Source organism: Protopterus annectens, chromosome 5.part0 (genome assembly GCF_019279795.1).
Source record: "Protopterus annectens isolate FY-2018-M chromosome 5.part0, PAN1.0, whole genome shotgun sequence".
NCBI lineage: Eukaryota > Metazoa > Chordata > Ceratodontiformes > Protopteridae > Protopterus > Protopterus annectens.
Window position 1 is genome coordinate 1,032,156,796 of NC_056735.1, and position 20,868 is coordinate 1,032,177,663.

The following is a 20,868-nucleotide window of genomic DNA, read 5'->3' on the forward strand; positions in this document are numbered from 1 at the left end:
ACTAAGCCAATTGTAAATAGCTTCTTATAATTCTCTAATTGTACTATTCCATTTCAAGAAACTGTATATTTCCAAATGCAATGTTTGTTTTTTGTACTTAATGTAACCTAAAATTTAATTGTAACTGCTGTAATCTTTGTTTTGTCTTGGAGCTTTTCTCCCCAGGACTCTATTGAAAACGGGTTCTTAATGGCCCAATGGACTATCCTGGTTAACCAACTGCAAATAAAAATAAAAAATAAATAAAATAATATGAACCAGATACATTCATCATAAAAAAATATGAAGATAAGAGTAAATGCATAGCACACATCACACACATGAGCTTTTCTTGACAACTTGCTTTTCTCAAAAAAATACAAAAAATTAGACCATAACAAGTGTGACATCAAGTGCTATGAAGCCTGTATAGACTATGCTTCTCACGCCTGATATCAGGGCAAGAATTTTGTTCCTCCTTTCTATTCTTAATACTTCTCCGTGGTTTCATTGGGTTATTGGCCTTACACCAAGGGTTGCTTAACAAACTGGAGAGGTATATTAAAATGAACAAGATTTGACAGTTAGTTCACTCCTAGTGGTTTCTACTGTGACCTCCTAACAACACTAGAATGGCCTCCTTTTTAAAAGTGCTGGAAAAGATTAGCCACCCAAGCATATAAATATTGTACTTTTTTTGCAATTAGTTTTTGTCTCCCTTGGCCTCCACTGAAAACAGGCTTCAATCTAGTAGAGTCACCCAGTAAAAAAGAACATAAACAATTATCTGTCAGCGCTGAATGCTATTCTGCAATGCAGTGGTGTTCATGGTTAATAGGTTGTCACTTGGCTATTGACTTGAGGGTCTTTACAAGCCTAGCCATTAAATCCCAATATAATACTAGATGAGATATATTGTCTATGCCACAGGTTTTTCTAGCAAGGACTACCCATGTCCAGGAGAGAAGCCAGGGAATCCCAGGAAGAGATTTACAGTTTCCCATCCAGTAGTCCACATTGCCCTTAAACAGCATCATGGAGGTGCTCTGCTTGATACGTATTAGAAGCTTATTACAGAGGAGTGGCAACCTCTGAGAGATGTATCTGTCTCTCCAACAGGTTCTATTTATGTCATAGGCTAGACTGAAGTCCCTGGAATGGGTGACTCTAGTCCCATTTGACTTATGAATGTGGAGCATTTCCATTAGATTTGAGTCAGCGATAGCCCTGTGAACCAGACATAAGCAGCCTTTGAGTAGTTTATATGCTACTGAGTACAGTGACAGTGACTTCAGTCTGTCCATATAATACATGTGCTGGAGACCATGAATTTTCTTAGTTAGAAATCTTTGAGGTCTCTCAAGTTGCTGCAGGTGTCTGGTACGGTAAATACCAAAGGGGGCATTATATTGAATAATAGGCCTGATGAGGGTTGAGTACAGGGGAGTTATAATCTCTTTTGCTCTCGAGGCAATGCCTTTGGTAATTAAGTGAGTAACATTGAACGCCTTCCTCACCACAGTAGACACATGGTGGTCAAAGCTGAGGTCACAGTCAACTCGTGTTCCCATGTCTCTCACTACTGAATTGTTACTTAGGGTATTATTATTGTTCATTTTATAATCAGCAGGAACATTGTTTTTACTGAAGGGAATGATGATGCATTTTTAGCACTTAGTTTAAGACCATGGCTTTGGCACCAATCTTTGGTCTGTGTAAGCCCCTTTTGAAGAATGCTGACATCGTTAAGGGGTTCAATGATAGCACCTAATTTGCAGTCATCCACAAACTTGGTTTGCCACAACCTCTCCATTTTGGCCTGGACTTCTGGGAAGTATATGCCAATCAAGAATGGGCCCAGCACTGACCTTTGTGGGACCCCACTGGTGACAGGTCTGCTGATAGAGGTAAAGTCTCCCACATTGACTGAGTGTTGTCAATCTGTGAGCCAATTTGCAACCCACCTGACAACATAGGGAGTGATATTCAGCTGGGTTAGTTTGTCAATGATGCCCGAATATGAGATAGTGTCAAAGGCCTTGGCCAAGTCAAGATAGGCTATGTGCATGGCTTTGCCCTCGTCTATGGCTCTGGTCACATTCTCAAAGAAGTCCACCGGGTTTAGCAGGCATGACCTGCCCTTGACAAATCCAAACTGGGATGGATCCTTGGTTTGGACGTCACTTATAATCTTATTTATGAGGTCCATGATGATTCATTCCATTACCTTACAGATGTGGCTGGTTAAACTTATGGGTCTATAGTTGGCCGTGGTCTGTTGCCAAGCTGCCTTTGTGGGGGGTGGGTGGATACCAGTGACTGCTTTTCATTCACTGCTGACAAAGTCAGTACTCAGTATGTGGTTGAATAGAATGCCTAATGGAGCACTTGTTTTAGAACATTAAGAACGCAGCCCAGAATGCCATTTGGACCTATGGAGGCTGTGTTCTTAGCTTTGGAAACAGTATTGATGACTTGCTCTTTGGATTGTGAGGAGGATGAGATGATGAAGATATAGTTTTTGGTATGCTTGGGTGGATGGGGGGGTGAAATTTTCATCAAACCTGTCTGCTAGCAGGTTTGCAATTTCTGAAGGGTCAATGTGTGTGATGCCATCCACAATTAGTTTAGCACATATCTGAGTCCTACCTTTTATGTTGGGAACGTAGCTGAAAAAAAACGTATGGTTATCCTTGGCTATGGTTGCTAAATTTTTCTCATAGTTGCATTTTGAAGATTTTATGAGTTCTCTTATTTGCTTGTTTTGGCTAAGGAGGGTGGTCTTCCATTTTTGGGATCTCACTTTTGTATTTATAGACAGCAGCTTCTTTCACTTATAATATAATTTATTAATGCTAGACATCCACCAGGATGGTTTGTTTTTTTCTCAAGGATATTGCTTTAATCCTATCTGGCATGGCTGTGTCTATACATTTGCATAGATGTTTATACAGAGCATCAGTGTATTCCTTAATATAACCGTCAATGCCATCTGTGGAAACTGGAGCTTGGAAGTCGATTATACCTTCCCTTAGCTTTGTTGAAGTTCTTTAACCTTACTTTTCCTTTGGGGAGTTCTGGTGGTATTGCTACTTCACAAATTACTGATTTATGGCTGAATTTAACCAGTGTGGACCTACACTTGAGATGTTGCATTGGTCACTCATATTGGTGAGGATCAGGTCTAGAATATTGGTGCCCCTTGTGGGGTGGTGCACTATTTGTTCCAGGGCTTTTGAGTTAACAAAGTCCTTGAACTTTTGTGTGAGTGAGTTTGGGCTGGTATAAGCTTCTCAATTAATAGAAGGATAGTTGAAGTCACCCATGACTAGGGTGTTAGGTTAAACCTTAATTGTCCCAAGTAGGTCTAAATAAGCTGTGGGGGGACCTGTAACTACTGATGACCTGAAGGGGTCTTACCCATGGTAATTTTGACTTGGAGTAGCTCCATAGAGTTTTCTTGTCTAACAAGTCTAGAGAGTCGTAATCATTTTTAATGAAGACAGATACTCCACCTCCTTTGGTTCTCACACCTTCGAGTTGTGATCTGAAAGTATGGAAGGCAATGTAGCCTTGCAAGGCTGGAGTATTTTCTGTGGCCTTGAGACAGGTTTCTGTGACTACAGAGACATCAAAATCTTCCAGGGAGAGGAGTGCTTCCAGAGAGTGCAGTTTCTTATTTAAACTCCTAGCACTTAGCAGCATAACCCTTAGTTTCTTTGTGTTTGATATTTTCACATCAGGAATTTTGTTGTTGTGACCTTAACTAAAAAAAGCATTATGGGGAGGCAAGTACCTTAGCCAGCAACCAGAAGCCTAGAAGTGACAGGTGAAGACGTTACAGCAGCATGGTCTATCCACCATGTCATCCCAGGCTGACAGGAACTGGATCCCATTAGAATGACACCAGAAACTAAGCCAATTATTGAAGTCAATCATTTTCTGTTTATATTGTGGTATCATCCTAGGCGAAGGTGAAATGCAGCTCAAAGCTAGGGACACATATTCACCTAGGACATATATTCAGAGAGCTCAATAATGTCTCTCTTCATATAGTTCAGAGAGGTATATCTCAAGTTGTTCAGACCAACATGAACTATGACGGAGCCATAGCGGTACTTATTGAGGAACTTGAATGCATGTGTGATCTGGTGAATCCTTGCATCAGACAGACAGCTGACAGTAACCTTCTCCTTGTTCAACCTGGTGAGTGAGGTGTCTGCATATCTCACTATAGGGTCACCTATAACTAAAACATTTGGAATAGTTGTGCATTGCCTTAAGGGCTTATTTTGTGAGACACAGGTGTTAATGTTTTATATGTACTGGGTGCTTTAGGTGTTGTGTTAGACCGTGTGGCCTGTTTGTGTTTGGAGGTCTCTGGTGTTTAGGTAGGTTTCTGGAAAGTACCTCTGCATATGAAGGTGTATGTGTTGGACCATTAAGAACCCGTTTTCAATAGAGTCCTGGGGAGAAAAGCTCCAAGACAAAACAAAGATTACAGCAGTTACAATTAAATTTTAGGTTACATTAAGTACAAAAAACAAACATTGCATTTGGAAATATACAGTTTCTTGAAATGGAATAGTACGATTAGAGAATTATAAGAAGCTATTTACAATTGGCTTAGTATTTGCTGGTCCCTCCACCAATAGGGGCCTATTGTCCTTGAGCACAGCCAAGATGGCAGCATCATGTTTTGTAGCCATGTGTATATGAAGTGTAACAGTAGTTGTTGCAATACAGCAGGTGTTTTCAACCAGTGTGCCACGGCAATATCACTGGTGTGCCTCGAGAGGTCTACAGGTGTGCCACAAGATTTTTAAAAAAGATAGCCTTTTAAAACTTAAGGATTACTTCACTCACCTGCTGTTTTTGCCACCAAAAATGTCCATCCACAACCCACCAAAAGGCACTTTGCCTCCCTTTTATTTCGAATTTAGTAAATACAAAAATAATCATGGAGGCAAGGTACCGTGGCACAGATGCTCCGACTAGCCCGAATACACATGGCTACAAAACATGATGCTGCCATCTTGGCTGTGCTCAAGGACAATAGGCCCCTATTGGTGGAGGGACCAGCAAATACTAAGCCAATTGCAAATAGCTTCTTATAATTCTCTAATTGTACTATTCCATTTCAAGAAACTGTATATTTCCAAATGCAATGTTTGTTTTTTGTACTTAATGTAACCTAAAATTTAATTGTAACTGCTGTAATCTTTGTTTTGTCTTGGAGCTTTTCTCCCCAGGACTCTATTGAAAACGGGTTCTTAATGGCCCAATGGACTATCCTGGTTAACCAACTGCAAATAAAAATAAAAAATAAATAAGATAATATGAACCAGATACATTCATCATAAAAAAATATGAAGATAAGACTAAATGCACAGCACACATCACACATGTGAGCTTTTCTTGACAACTTCCTTTCCTCAAAAAAATACAAAAAATTAGACCATAACAAGTGTGACATCAGGTGCTATGAAGCCTGTATAGACTATGCTTCTCACTCCTGATATCAGGGCAAGAATTTTGTTCCTCCTTTCTATTCTTAATACTTCTCTGTTGTTTCATTGGGTTATTGGCCTTACACTAAGGGTTGCTTAACAAACTGGAGAGGTATATTAAAATTAACATGATTTGACAGTTAGTTCACTCCTAGTGGTTTCTACTGTGACCTCCTAACAACACTAGAATGGCCTCCTTTTTAAAAGTGCAGGAAAAGATTAGTCACCCAAGCATATAAATATTGTACTTTTTTTTGCAATTAGTTTTTGTCTCCCTTGGCCTCCACTGAAAACAGGCTTCAATCTAGTAGAGTCACCCAGTAAAAAAGAACATAAACAATTATCTGTCAGTGCTGAATGCTATTCTGCAATGCAGTGGTGTACATGGTTAATAGGTTGTCACTTGGCTATTGACTTGAGGGTCTTTACAAGCCTAGCCATTAAATCCCAATATAATACTAGATGAGATATATTGTCTATGCCACAGGTTTTTCTAGGACTACCCATGTCCAGGAGAGAAGCCAGGGAATCCCAAGAAGAAATTTACAGTTTCCCTTCCAGTAGTCCACATTGCCCTTAAACAGCATCATGGAGGTGCTCTGCTTGATACGTATTAGAAGCCTATTGCAGAGGAGTGGCAACCTCTGAGAGATGTATCTGTCTCTCCAACAGGTTCTATTTATGTCATAGGCTAGACTGAAGTCCCTGGAATGGGTGACTCTAGTCCCATTTGACTTATGAATGTGGAGCATTTCCATTAGATTTGAGTCAGCGATAGCCCTGTGAACCAGACATAAGCAGCCTTTGAGTAGTCTATATGCTACTGAGTACAGTGACAGTGACTTCAGTCTGTCCATATAATACATGTGCTGGAGACCATGAATTTTCTTAGTTAGAAATCTTTGAGGTCTCTCAAGTTGCTGCAGGTGTCTGGTATGGTAAATACCAAAGGGGGCATTATATTGAATAATAGGCCTGATGAGGGTTGAGTACAGGGGAGTTATAACCTCTTTTGCTCTCGAGGCAATGCCTTTGTTAATTAGGTGAGTGACATTGAACGCCTTCCTCACCACAGTAGACACATGGTGGTCAAAGCTGAGGTCACAGTCAACTCGTGTTCCCATGTCTCTCACTACTGAATTGTTACTTAGGGTATTATTATTGTTCATTTTATAATCAGCAGGAACATTGTTTTTACTGAAGGGAATGATGATGCATTTTTAGCACTTAGTTTAAGACCATGGCTTTGGCACCAATCTTTGGTCTGTGTAAGCCCCTTTTGAAGAATGCTGACATCGTTAAGGGGTTCAATGATAGCACCTAATTTGCAGTCATCCACAAACTTGGTTTGCCACAACCTCTCCATTTTGGCCTGGACTTCTGGGAAGTATATGCCAATCAAGAATGGGCCCAGCAGTGACCTTTGTGGGACCCCACTGGTGACAGGTCTGCTGATAGAGGTAAAGTCTCCCACATTGACTGAGTGTTGTCAATCTGTGAGCCAATTTGCAACCCACCTGACAACATAGGGAGTGATGTTCAGCTGGGTTAGTTTGTCAATGATGCCCGAATATGAGATAGTGTCAAAGGCCTTGGCCAAGTCAGGATAGGCTATGTGCATGGCTTTGCCCTCGTCTATGGCTCTGGTCACATTCTCAAAGAAGTCCACCAGGTTTAGCAGGCATGACCTGCCCTTGACAAATCCAAACTGGGATGGATCCTTGGTTTGGACGTCACTTATAATCTTATTTATGAGGTCCATGATGATTCATTCCATTACCTTACAGATGTGGCTGGTTAAACTTATGGGTCTATAGTTGGCTGTGTTCTGTTGCCATGCTGCCTTTGTGGGGGGTGGGTGGATACCAGTGACTGCTTTTCATTCACTGCTGACAAAGTCAGTACTCAGTATGTGGTTGAATAGAATGCCTAATGGAGCACTTGTTTTAGAACATTAAGAACGCAGCCCAGAATGCCATTTGGACCCATGGAGGCTGTGTTCTTAGCATTGGAAACAGTATTGATGACTTGCTCTTTGGATTGTGAGGAGGATGAGATGATGAAGATATGGTTTGTGGTATGCTTGGGTGGATGGGGGGGTGAAATTTTCATCAAACCTGTCTGCTAGCAGGTTTGCAATTTCTGCAGGGTCAATGTGTGTGATGCCATCCAGAATTAGTTTTGCACACATCTGAGTCCTACCTTTTATGTTGGGAACGTAGCTGAAAAAAAACTTATGGTTATCCTTGGTTATGGTTGCTAAATTTTTCTCATAGTTGCAATTTTATGATTTTTTGAGTTCTCTTATTTGCTTGTTTTGGCTAAGGAGGGTGGTCTTCCATTTCTGGGATCTCACTTTTGTATTTATAGACAGCAGCTTCTTTCACTTATAATATAATTTATTAATGCTAGACATCCACCAGGATGGTTTGTTTTTTTCTCAAGGATATTGCTTTAATCCTATCTGGCATGGCTGTGTCTATACATTTGCATAGATGTTTATACAGAGCATCAGTGTATTCCTTAATATAACCGTCAATGCCATCTGTGGAAACTGGAGCTTGGAAGTCGATTATACCTTCCCTTAGCTTTGGTGAAGTTCTTTAACCTTACTTTTCCTTTGGGGAGTTCTGGTGCTATTGCTACTTCACAAATTACTGATTTATGGCTGAATTTAACCAGTGTAGACCCTACACTTGAGATGTTGCATCGGTCACTCATATTGGTGAGGATCAGGTCTAGAATATTGGTGCCCCTTGTGGGGTGGTGCACTATTTGTTCCAGGGCTTTTGAGTTAACAAAGTCCTTGAACTTTTGTGTGAGTGAGTTTGGGCTGGTATAAGTTTCTCAATTAATAGAAGGATAGTTGAAGTCACCCATGACTAGGGTGTTAGGTTAAACCTTAATTGTCCCAAGTAGGTCTAAATAAGCTGTGGGGGGACCTGTAACTATTGATGACCTGAAGGGGTCTTACCCATGGTAATTTTGACTTGGAGTAGCTCCATAGAGTTTTCTTGTCTAACAAGTCTAGAGAGTCGTAATCGTTTTTAATGAAGATAGATACTCCACCTCCTTTGGTTCTCACACCTTTGAGTTGTGGTCTGAAAGTATGGAAGGCAATGTAGCCTTGCAAGGCTGGGGTATTTTCTGCGGCCTTGAGACAGGTTTCTGTGACTACAGAGACATCAAAATCTTCCAGGGAGAGGAGTGCCTCCAGAGAGTGCAGTTTCTTATTTAAACTCCTAGCACTTAGCAGCATAACCCTTAGTTTCTTTGTGTTTGATATTTTCACATCAGGAATTTTGTTGTTGTGACCTTAACTAAAAAAAGCATTATGGGGAAGTAAGTGCCTTAGCCAGCAACCAGAAGCCTAGAAGTGACAGGTGAAGACGTCACAGCAGCATGGTCTATCCACCATGTCATCCCAGGCTGACAGGAACTGGATCCCATTAGAATGACACCAGAAACTAAGCCAATTATTGAAGTCAATCATTTTCTGTTTATATTGTGGTATCATCCTAGGCGAAGGTGAAAAGCTAGGGACACATATTCACCTAGGACATATATTCAGAGAGCTCAATAATGTCTCTCTTCATATAGTTCAGAGAGGTATATCTCAAGTTGTTCAGACCAACATGAACTATGACGGAGCCATAGCGGTACTTATTGAGGAACTTGAATGCATGTGTGATCTGGTGAATCCTTGCACCAGACAGACAGTTGACAGTAACCTTCTCCTTGTTCAACCTAGTGAGTGGAGTGTCTGCATATCTCACTATAGGGTCACCTATAACTAAAACATTTGGAATAGTTGTGCATTGCCTTAAGGGCTTATTTTGTGAGACACAGGTGTTAATGTTTTTATGTGTACTGGGTGCTTTGGGTGTTGTGTTAGACCGTGTGGCGTGTTTGTGTTTGGAGGTCTCTGGTGTTTAGGTAGTACCTCTGCATATGAAGGTGTATGTGTTGGGTGTATATTACAAATAGGAGTCATGGTGTGAGAGCTGACAACCTGTTTATACTGCGAGAAAGCAGTGATTCCAGATTCTTAGTGTAGAAGCATCTCTCACAAATTGTACTTGAGTGATTTAGGAGTAAGAGGTTGTCAGTGTACATGAGGCAGTTGCTTCATTATACAGTCAGTTGAGCAGGTTGTAATGTGTTTGCAAGTCATATCATCAAATTTTGTGTAGTGCCTGATTGTGTTTGTGTGAGACTTTTGCTAAATTGGGGAGTTATTCATTTCCACACTTTGTACAATCATGAAGTTAGTGTATATAAATTGGCCATGGGGGGGAGGGGGTGGCACCCACATGAAAGATTTGATTTGTACAGGCTTTCTCTAGGTACACTATGTTCTGTTTCAGTCATGACTTGAACATTTGGATTCCAGCTTGTTATGTCTAAATCATCTGTAGGAGAAGCTGTTACCTTAGGATGTAGTGCAATGCTGCGATGGTGGTGGTGAGATTAGGACATGGCTTAAGAAGTCACACATAATACACAGTGAACTAGATCATTCATACTGTTACTGCCCAATACCTGGTACAGAAAAGTTATAGGAAATGTAAAATGAACCATATGCATTTGCAGAAAGAGAATGCAGGTTACACTATGTATTCTTTTGATACACAATATTAAAAGTAAAAGGCAGCTGAACAGTGAAAAGATCAGTTACAAAGCTTTCACACTGCAAACAAACACACATTTGTATCTTTGTCTTATACTTGTAACTGCTGTGTGGTTTGCAATGGATCTATTTTTTAAACACAGATAGACTTGGTATTTATACAAAGGAAGATATGTGATGTACAACATTTGTTACTGGGAAAAAAGTTAATTTTGTTTGTTTTCTTTTATATAAACGCCTACGTCGTGATAATTCAATAAAGGTATTAAACATATACATGTAAAAACAATGGAGAAAACAGTGCACATTCATACCATTGTTGTCTCATACCCATTTCTTCCTGTTCTCATTTGTAGGGCAACTGGAGCATTTTCTGGGATACCAGTTCTTCACAGGATGCACGCGCATGCACAAACACACACACACACACACACACACACACACACACACGCACACACGCACACAAACGCACACACACCACACACAAACGCACACACACCACACACAAACACACACACACACACACACACACACACACACACACACACACACACACACACACACACACACACACACACACACACACACACACACACACAGACACGCACACACACACTAGGAATTTACAGGATCATTAATTCATCTATCATGTTTTTGAGAAGTGGGAGGAAACTGCAGATGCTACTATAAACCTACACATTCACAGGGGAATACACAAATACTGCAGAGTAAAACCTGTTATCCAGCCTGGTGTAGAATATTGGATGCTAAATGACTGTCTGATCACTGCAAAAATTATATCTTAGTTATGAATATTAATATATTGTAATATCAAGGATCTTTAAAACAAAATGCATTATAACTGTGCCTTTTTGACAATTTTCCAGTCTAAAGTTAAAAAAAAAGTCCTTCTGCTACTATTATTTTTACATTTCCTTATCAGTTTAATGCTTGGCTTCTTGTTAAATATCAAATGCTATTGTTTCAGAAATTTGAAGACGATGTGTCTTACTGGAGGAATTACGTACCCAGCAGCCATGATCACTATCATCGTCAGTATTATGATGAAGATGCCCCCGTTGGTTCATTTAACCTGCAAGCTGCAAGACACGGTGCAGGAGTTAACTATGACTATTATTGAGCAATTCGCTTACATGACTATACGATGGCAAAACAAGTACACTGCACTGCCATGCTATTGGTTCAAAATAGTCATGTGGGATAAAGGATTTGGAGCTGCAAACTGCAGTATTCACATAATGATTCAAAAACTGCTTGTTTAAACAATTATATTTAAATACTTCATATGTTTTTGTTACCTCACCTTTTATAACATCATGGTTCTTCCTAGAATCAGACACCCCAGACCCTAACCCCTCTTCATACCTTACTGCTTCTTTAATGAATATGTTGTTGACATTTTCTACTGTCTGCGTTTTTTTACAATTGTACTAGTTATCATTTGGTTAGTTTAAAAAAGAATAGAGCAATGTAATCACTTCAAACATCACAGACTGATGAAGTATTAAACTGTGTTTTTACTTGTTCTCACTAAACTCATTATTAAGTGAATTATTACAGATGTGTAATAAGTATTTAGAACGTGAGTTTAATAAAAGATCACCAATGTTTAACTGTGTAGTTATCTCTTTAAGTTAACTCCTCAGTATGTCATAATTTAAGAGTAAAACACTGATGTCACAAAGGCTGGTTGACATTAGGAAAGTTTAATTAAACCTTGCTAGGCAGTTGTATTACCTTATAGTTCCCAAAATGGTGGAATGATTATGTCATCATTAGTCTGCAATCCTCAGTTATACTAGTTCACATTCATTCAAATGAATATGCACACACAATCCAAAAACACTGAATAATACAAATATATACAGTACTGCTACTGTTACAATCACTATATCCCCTGCAATTACTTCTCAGAATATTTGTCAGATTTCACTTTTGAAAACCACAGCACCTCATTGTACAACCAGTAGCTTATCTCACTAGAATACAGACAGCCCCATTACCTAACTAGCCTCTCTGCTACATACAATTGCAGGCTGTAGATGAACCCTCCCCTCAAACCTTGACAAACTACCTAATAATGCTTTATGTGTTGTTGGGGGACTTCACTCCTGCAGTCTACAACTTGTGAGGTTTCTCCCCACACACCATTACTTATGCACACTAACTCTACAGACATGCAACCATGACTATAGGACAAACTCCACTATAGTGTTATAGTCAGACAGATGGGCATCAATTGTACAAACCAACATTGTGCAATTTCAGTAATCTGTAACATCTTACATACCCATCAATAAGCCATGAAATTGACCAATACAGCTGCAAACACATACACACACAAGATATATATAAATATATATATAAATATATATATATATATATATATATATATATATATAATATGTGTGTGTGTGTGTGTGTGTGTGTGTGTGTGTGTCTGTCTGTTTCTAGAGACATTGATGTCTGTGCAGTGACTGATACATGGCTTAAAATAGCAGAGAGCACTTCAACTGTGCAAGGCTATAATGCCTTCCACACATTTAGACCAGCTACAGCTACTGCACAGGAGGGAAAAAATGGTGGCGGTGTACCAATCTACATCCAGAAGAGACTCACATCTAGGCTGGTAAAGTACCATAATGTAATAAAAAAGAAAACAGTGAAATCCAACACTAGAATACCAATCCAATCAAAAATAATCACTGTAAAATGTATCACGGCTCAAGGATACAATACCCACGGGCTGATATTATAACTCTTTAATATACAAAAAATAAAAACCAACCACACTGGTTAAGTGCTTTCATCTTCTAAGCATAGACTTCATCAGAACATCATTATTTTGATTACACCAGTTTAAATAGTAATCTAACACCATTGGGAATGGACTATCAATTAAACAGCATGTGTTTCATATTCATGAAGTAATGAATATTCATACATCTGTAGTACTTGCACACTATCATAAAAATTATCTTGTTTAACAAACCTTAAAATAACAACTATGTATAATAAAAAAAAATATCTACAAGGTTTCATAAAAATGTACTTATAAAAGATATTATATTTATAAGAACATAATTAATGAAAAGTATTTATTAAAGGATATCAGTTGGAAAAATATTGTATACTTCATATTCCTAAAAACTTGTAAATAATATAATAATATACACCACCCTTACACCCTACTTTAGTAGCTTATGAAAGAATGGTTATAGATGAGTTATACAAACTACAGGGTAAATACAAGAGAGTAGAGGTTAAGAATAATTTGGGTGAAGAGGAAAATAACATTTTAAGGCAATTATGTCATGAGACCAATGTATGGGTTATGAAACCCCGATAAAAGGGGAGGGGTAGTTTTGTATGATACTCTAGATTACAACAATAAAATATTTGAAATATTACATAATGGTGATAAATATGTGGTGTCATGTGGTTCATTTTTATTTTTTGTATATTAAAGAGTTATAATATCAGCCTGTGGGTATTGTATCCTTGAGCCGTGATACATTTTACAGCGATTATTTTTGATTGGATTGGTATTAAAGTAGCATAATGTGCTAGAGCTTCTTCATGTCCAAATAACCATCAGAAAGGTCCCGTACTACATATTAGTTAGCTAAAGAACTATGTCTATGGCAAAGAAAAGCCACAACACCTATCTACAGAACTAAAATCACTCAGTATTAAACCAAGTACATTTTCTTAGGTGAGCTAAACCATCCAGCTACAGACTGGGAAACCTGAACCATCACTAGTACACAAGCACAGAAAGCCCTGGAACAATTAGTCAGAGTACCAACTAGGGGAAATAACATCCTTACTAATATAAGAGCATCCTGCACCATCCTTTGCGTATCTTCATCACTTGTTAGGTCTGACAATAAAGCAGTCTCCTTCAAAATAAAACTGAAACCAGAGATCCCTTCCACCAAAGGTACCTTTAGAAATGTTTTTAAGACAAAGTACCTACTACTAAGTGATACATTGGCAAGCTTCAATCCCCCACCAAACCTAGTTAACTCCACTGAATATGCAGAAATGTACACCATTCACTATACTAGCATGTAAAGAGCTGCATAGATACAGCTGCACCAAAAGCTAAAAATACTGCATCGATGTGTTCTGACAATGTCCCTCAATGCATCTTAAATAGTATGAAGCATGATATAATGACACCCCTAACAGCACTATTCAATCTCAGCCACCATACAGGTTTTGTACCAAGCAAATGAAGAGCAGCTACAGTCATTCCCCTGCATAAGGGAGGACCTTCCACAGTTGCAGGCAATTACAGACCCACTGATCAGCCTCATAGGCAAAGACATGGAAGGACTGCTCAGACTTACGAGTCTGACCAGTCACATAAGCAAAGCCATGGAAAGACTTATCATAGAATTAATCAGTCAGGACATAGGGAACATCCAAACACTGGATCTGTTTGGATTTATCAAGGGCAGTTTATACTTACCCAACCTGGCAGATGTTTTTGAAAAGGTCACCAAAGCAATGAATGAAGGCAAAATGGTACACACCACATACCTTGACATGGCCAAAGCTTCTGATGCAATTCCCCACTCAAGCAGAGTAGAAAAGCTAAATAAACAGGGAATAAACCCTTATGTCACCCTCAGGATTGTCAACTGGCTCACAGATAGGATCATACTTCTCAATCTCTAAATGGAAGAAATCTAGAGAAAGCCAGAAATAATGGGGGGGGGGGTGCAAAGGCCCAAAAATACGGACAGATTTAAAATATTGCTCCTATAAACTTAGGAAGTTGCTAGAATGACAGATCTTCCATTATTATATATTTTCTGAAAGATATAAAGTCTGAAACTCAAATGACTGCCATTATTTAGTAACTTCAATTCTCTTTGATTTGCCAGAAAACCACAAATTTTATGAGGAACAGACCAAAAATAAGAGGCAAAATCTGGACATTCTGTGAAAATCTGGGCAGTTGAGAGGTATGGATAGGATGCAGATAATCAAAAAATGGGAAGTTACCTCCACCACGAGACCAGTCACCAGTGGAGTTCCCCAGTTTCTGTGCTGTGACCTCTACTGTTTGGCATCTACTTTTCTAAGGTAAAAGCCAATACCAAAGGGATCTGACTAAGTTTGCAGACAACTGCAAGTTAGAAGCAGTCGCTGAATCTCCAAATGACTTAGCCATCCTACAGGAAGGTTTGTATCAAATAAATGACTGGTGTCAAAATTATGGTCTGAATCTAAATGCCAAAAAATGCATTACTGTATCCTTTGGGAAGTTATCTTTCTCAGAGAACTACCACATTGACAATACACCCCTAAAAGTTGACCCACTTGTTTTGGATTTGGGAACTTATGTGGACTGCATCTGTTGTTGTAAGAAAGCCCTTCTATATTGCATAGCTTATAAACAAGGAGATTGTGTCTTGATCTATGGATGTCATTACCCTCCTTTACTCGGCCCTCATTAGGTCAGTCATTGAGTAGAATACTCTCTTTGGCATGCGCTTGTTCAGACACAAGCAACAACTGGAATGCCACAGAAATACCTTACAAATATGCTAAAGGGCCTAAACAACATGTTCTACATGGACTAACGCAAAACCCCGTCACTATGTTTGGTATCCTACAGACTGCTAAGAGGTGACCTGTGTCTGTCATACAATGCATCCTCTGACTCATTACTTATGGATTTACTGCACCTCAGCAAGTCAAATGGCATCAGAAATACTTGGGCTAGGGATCTAACACCATCAACAGAACAGTTTGGAGTGGAGGGACAGGTACATTTTGCAGAGGATTCCGCTGCTGTAGAACAGACTCTTCATCCACATAAAACAAAGTTCATCCCTGTCCATTTTCAATTGCAACTTAAATCTATGGATGGGAAACAGAACATTTACCCCAGGACTGCCCCCTGTACTACTAATGGAGAGCGGCAGCTCCTAAATGCTTTATCCCACGCATGGGTCCCCTCAAATTATCTATGGTATGATCCCAGTTATTCACATTAGGGATAATATATAATTATCAACCATGGGATGGGCAAGGCCAATCTATAACAAAATGGAATAGGCTATTTTGAACACAAAAAGGGAAACTGACTAGGCTTAAAATGTCCCATAAGGGAAGATAGTTTAGTACTTATCTATGAACCCATATATTTGTGCATATGCACATGCATATTTATATATTTAGCATGTGCATATGCTGGCAGTTCAACCTGCAGCAATTAAAATTTAGGTTTTTAAATATAACTTTGTTGAAAATAATGCTTGGATACTGCATCATACAATTTGACTTTTACAAGACCAGCAATATTTTCCTTAGGATTCTGTCTGAGCATGTGCAGTAATTATATAAATATAAGCAAAGTGAAATATGCACAGAGCTTAGAAGCACAGCTGAAAATAAACATAATAATAGGAGCGCTGTTTTGTTTAGCCTAGTATCTAGCTGACATTTTTCCAGATTTATACATCTTTGGAATGTTTATATTTAGATGACTTTGAAATTTGAATGAAACAGTTATATTTGGCTTTACATTACAATGTGCAGTTTTATTTACTTGTCTTCTGATCCTAGTTTCCTTCGGATTACTGAGGAGTTGTGCAACTTGTTTGCAAAGGTATTACTTATTTGCTCCTTTAGATAAATCTGGTTAATTGCTGCTGTGATATAACAAACATGGCATAATCAGCATTTTACCTAATGATTCACCTGTTCTGTGCACTGTTACAAGATCATTTAGTTAACTGTGTTTTTCAATAAGATGGGCAACTACTATGGATTTAGTTTTCCTATTAAATATACTAACTGAAAAATATGGTACTGGGATAGTCACAAATGTCATTGGCTGAATATTATAGTGCAAGCCATTACAAATTATATTGTTTTATATTAAACAAAGTACAAGTTACACAAAATATCTAGAATGATTTCAACTATAAACAAAAGTTATACAGGGTGCAAATGCCTACTATAACCAAAGATCTTTGGTATTATTTGGTTAGCAGGTCCAGCAACAAAATGTGGTTGCCTTCAGTGTTCTTTGACAACAAATCTTCAGATTAGTGTCTAAGGGCAATCCATGGTTAAGGAGCCCTGTCAACATAAAATAGAATTCATATTCCTGTCCTTGAGAGTTCAGATCCCGCCCTTTTTCATTTCTTTTTTGCAAGAGGTCTCACAGCAAGAGGAGCCTAAAAAGACATAAAATGGTTAAATGAAAAGGGGAAACCTTCACCTTTTGTTCAAGTATCAAGATGTGCAAATATTTACAATACGATGAAAGTTGGCAATGTTTCAAATCAATATTTTCCAGACACGTTTTCAGACAGTGGCAAAAAATGCCAATTAATTGGGACAGTGTTGGCCAATGTTTGGTTAGTTGCCTGCATTCTGAAATACTGAACACTGCCATAGGGAAAAGAGGATTTTATCAACTGGAAGACAGCTGTTTTGTCTCAGAGGATATATAGAGAGATTTTGCACCACCTGACAATTTATGGTAGAAGTCGAAGTTCATGCAGCAGACAGTTGGAGAGTAAGCATGCAGGGGCAGACAGAATTCTGCAGTAGGGTAATGCACATGAAACAGCATGCTTAGTTCTAAACTTATGTCACCACATCTAGAATCAGAGAAGGTGGAAATTTGTGGAAGGACATACAAAAAGAACTTCACCCTGCAGTGAGAAAACTTAAGGAATTTGCTGCTAGCCTTCAACCCCCAAGGAACCAAAGAGGATATTGTGCAATGGATATTCCCCTTCCAGGTTTACCATCTGTAGATGTGACCAACAGTTAAAAAAAATAAAGTAATCCCAAAATATGTTCTCACCATTTTTGACTAAGCTGTGACCCTTCCTGCTATCTACTAATGAATGCCAGTCAAGGGATTAACTAATCATGGAAAACCAAGAAAGTTCCAAGACTGAATGGAAAGAAACATTATTTAAATTTAGACTAGGTTTTCAAGGGTATGGCTTGCTGCCATTGTCAACAGTGCATAAAGAAAACCACATCAATACAGTGGCTGAGTTTGAGTGAGGCTAGACTGATTAAACAGAAAGCTAGAACATATTTGTAATTTTGATAACCCAGTTTCAGCTGACAGTTTAGATGCTGAAGGACCAGCCAATGTCAAGGGATGTTGCAAGTTCAGGCCCGCATGTCTGTGCTAAGCAGAGTAAAGAGAGCTGCTGATACTATAGAGAGTATTGATGAATCTAGCTCTAGGATAATTAACAGATAAGATATGTGGTACTACAATACAGTGAACAAATCTTGAGATTATGAAATTTAATAAAAAATTGAATAGTACATAGAGAGAGAAAATTTGTTGGCAGCCAGTCTCAAACAGTTTAGAACAAGAATTCTTAGTATTACAGAGCACTTTAAATAATGGGCAAAATGTACAGTAATACCCTATAGAAGAATGAATGGTCTTCTACATGGCACCAATATACAGATATCACCCTGCAAAAAACAAGACAGCTGCATAATAGTAGCATTTTAAGCTGTCATGAAACATGAATTAAAAAAGCAAATGTACACCATCTTGTTTTTGCTTGCTAAATATGGCTTTGCTGTTTAGCGAGTTCAAATTTTTAAAAAGTACATAAAAATAAAATAAACTCAAGTAGCAAAAGTAAATACAGCAGCAGTTATAAGGACTTGCCATTGCACTTTCCCCTTGACACACGCAGCTAAAAATATGGAAAAATAAAGAAAACTTAATGCAATTGTTTTGTGTGTGTGTGTGTGTGTGTGTGTGTGTGTGTGTGTGTGTGTGTGAGAGAGACAGAGAGAGAGAGAGAGAAAGTGAGAGAGCAAGAGACAAAAAGTGTATATCTCTCAACCTCTTTGCTTAAGAGTTCATGAGAAAGCAGATAATGGCGTAACCCAAAATTAGGGACAATTTTTAAATATATCCTGAATTTGATTAAAAAGTAAACAAATTCAGATTTCCATTAACATACATTTTCTTAACAGTGAGAAGTATGAAACTGTAATGTCTGGCTCTACTAACTCACTATAATTCTCAATGATTTAGCAATAAATCAAACATTTTTGAGTCAAGGGACAGAGCAAAAATATGAGGCAACATCAAGAACATTCTGCAAAAGTGAAGGCAGTTGAGAGGCATGAAGAGGTTGCAATGCCTTGCACTACTAGAATTGTTTCATTAATTTGATCACAAAGAGACATCTGAGGTGTATCCAGTCAAGAAACAGGTTGTAATTGTTGGACACATGGACTGTCTGCACAAGTGTATGTATTTATGTATTTGTGCTTGCATGTGTGTGTGTCCATGTGTATGTGTCTGCGTTTGTCTTTGTGTTTTTGTCTATGAGTCTATGTGTGTGTGTGTGTGTGTGTGTGTGTGTGTGTGTGTGTGTGTGTGTGTGTGTGTGTGTGTGTGTGTGTATATATATATATATATATATATATATATATATATATATATATATATATATATATACATTTCATACTAACATAGCTTACATTTTGGATGTAAAATGATTTCTCCGTGCTACAGCAACTTTCAGACAATAGGTATGGGAGCTATTTTACATCAAAAATGTAAACAGACTGTACATATTGATTAAAAAAACAAATACAGAACAATTAATGGTTCATTATCTAAGTGCAATAATGCCCCCCAGAGTGCGAGTTCCAGAGAAATAATGGACCTTCTCTGTGCTGAAGTAAAGAATGGAGAAACTCATGTTAAACTGAGCTGAGCGGCTGGACTCCCTATCTATGGATGATGAAATTAATGCTGTGCTGCATATAAAACAAATTAGTTTTTTCTTCAAGTGTCAGATAGGTCAAACCTTGTTTTTGATATCTAGTATATCCTAACATTTTTCAAAACTAGTGGAAATTAACATGGATGGCATATTGTTGTCTAAAGGGAGCTAAAGAAAGCTTCCTAGATACCCAGAAAATTGCTGAACAAGCTTTTTGGAAACTGTAGCCTTCATGGATATTTTTTTTTCACACCAGTGTAAGCCATATACACCAACAGTAATTCATTTGGAACTGGGACAAGTTTACACTGGAGTAAGTCGCTTACACTGAGGGCAAGTCATTTAGAATCTAGTCCATAATATATAACTTGTGCTATTTACCCCTAAAAAAAACACCACCCTAAACAAGAATGAATTCACTATTCATTCTCAAAATAGCATTATCATTGAGGTAGTTCCAAATACAAAACTACTAGATGTCATCCTAAATGAAAACTTATCATTCGACCTACATATTTACAGCAATATTAAAAATCACATGAAAAACTGGGCATCCTCTATAAACAAATACTTCCTCAACCACTTTGCAAAACTGTCCCTAGCCTCATCCTTGCTGCTACCATCTCTTCTATATGGTGCCCTTCTTCTCACAAAACATCCAATCCTCTCTGAAATCCAAACTTGACTCGTGCTGCAATAAAACTGCTAAATTTGTAACCAATGCAAAATATTAATCTCACCACTGCACCTCATTACAATTGGCGAGTACTCCCACATTATCTTACATATTTACAATTAACGACTGCACATAAATTTATATACAAGCCATCAAATTGTCCTGTTCTTTCTCTTCTACTTATTCAGTACCATCCAAGAAGACCTCTCTGATCCAAAAACCAATTACTCCTGAATGCGGAAAAGCCTAACCTCTCAGGTGGTCATCTGCTCTACTACTTTACTATTGCAAAACTAT

The 20,868-nt window shown here is 38.4% G+C and overlaps 1 protein-coding gene across 1 annotated transcript in view; it reads left to right on the forward strand.

The window, feature by feature from the left end:
- Positions 1-11,753, forward strand: part of ECRG4 (ECRG4 augurin precursor) — a 250,916-nt gene extending 239,163 nt beyond the window's left edge. Inside the window, exon 5 of the mRNA XM_044071776.1 lies at positions 11,108-11,753. Within this exon, the coding sequence (XP_043927711.1) occupies positions 11,108-11,260 (153 nt within the window). The 3' untranslated portion in view covers positions 11,261-11,753. The remainder of the gene's footprint in view (positions 1-11,107) is intronic.
- Positions 11,754-20,868: the final 9,115 nt, after the last annotated feature.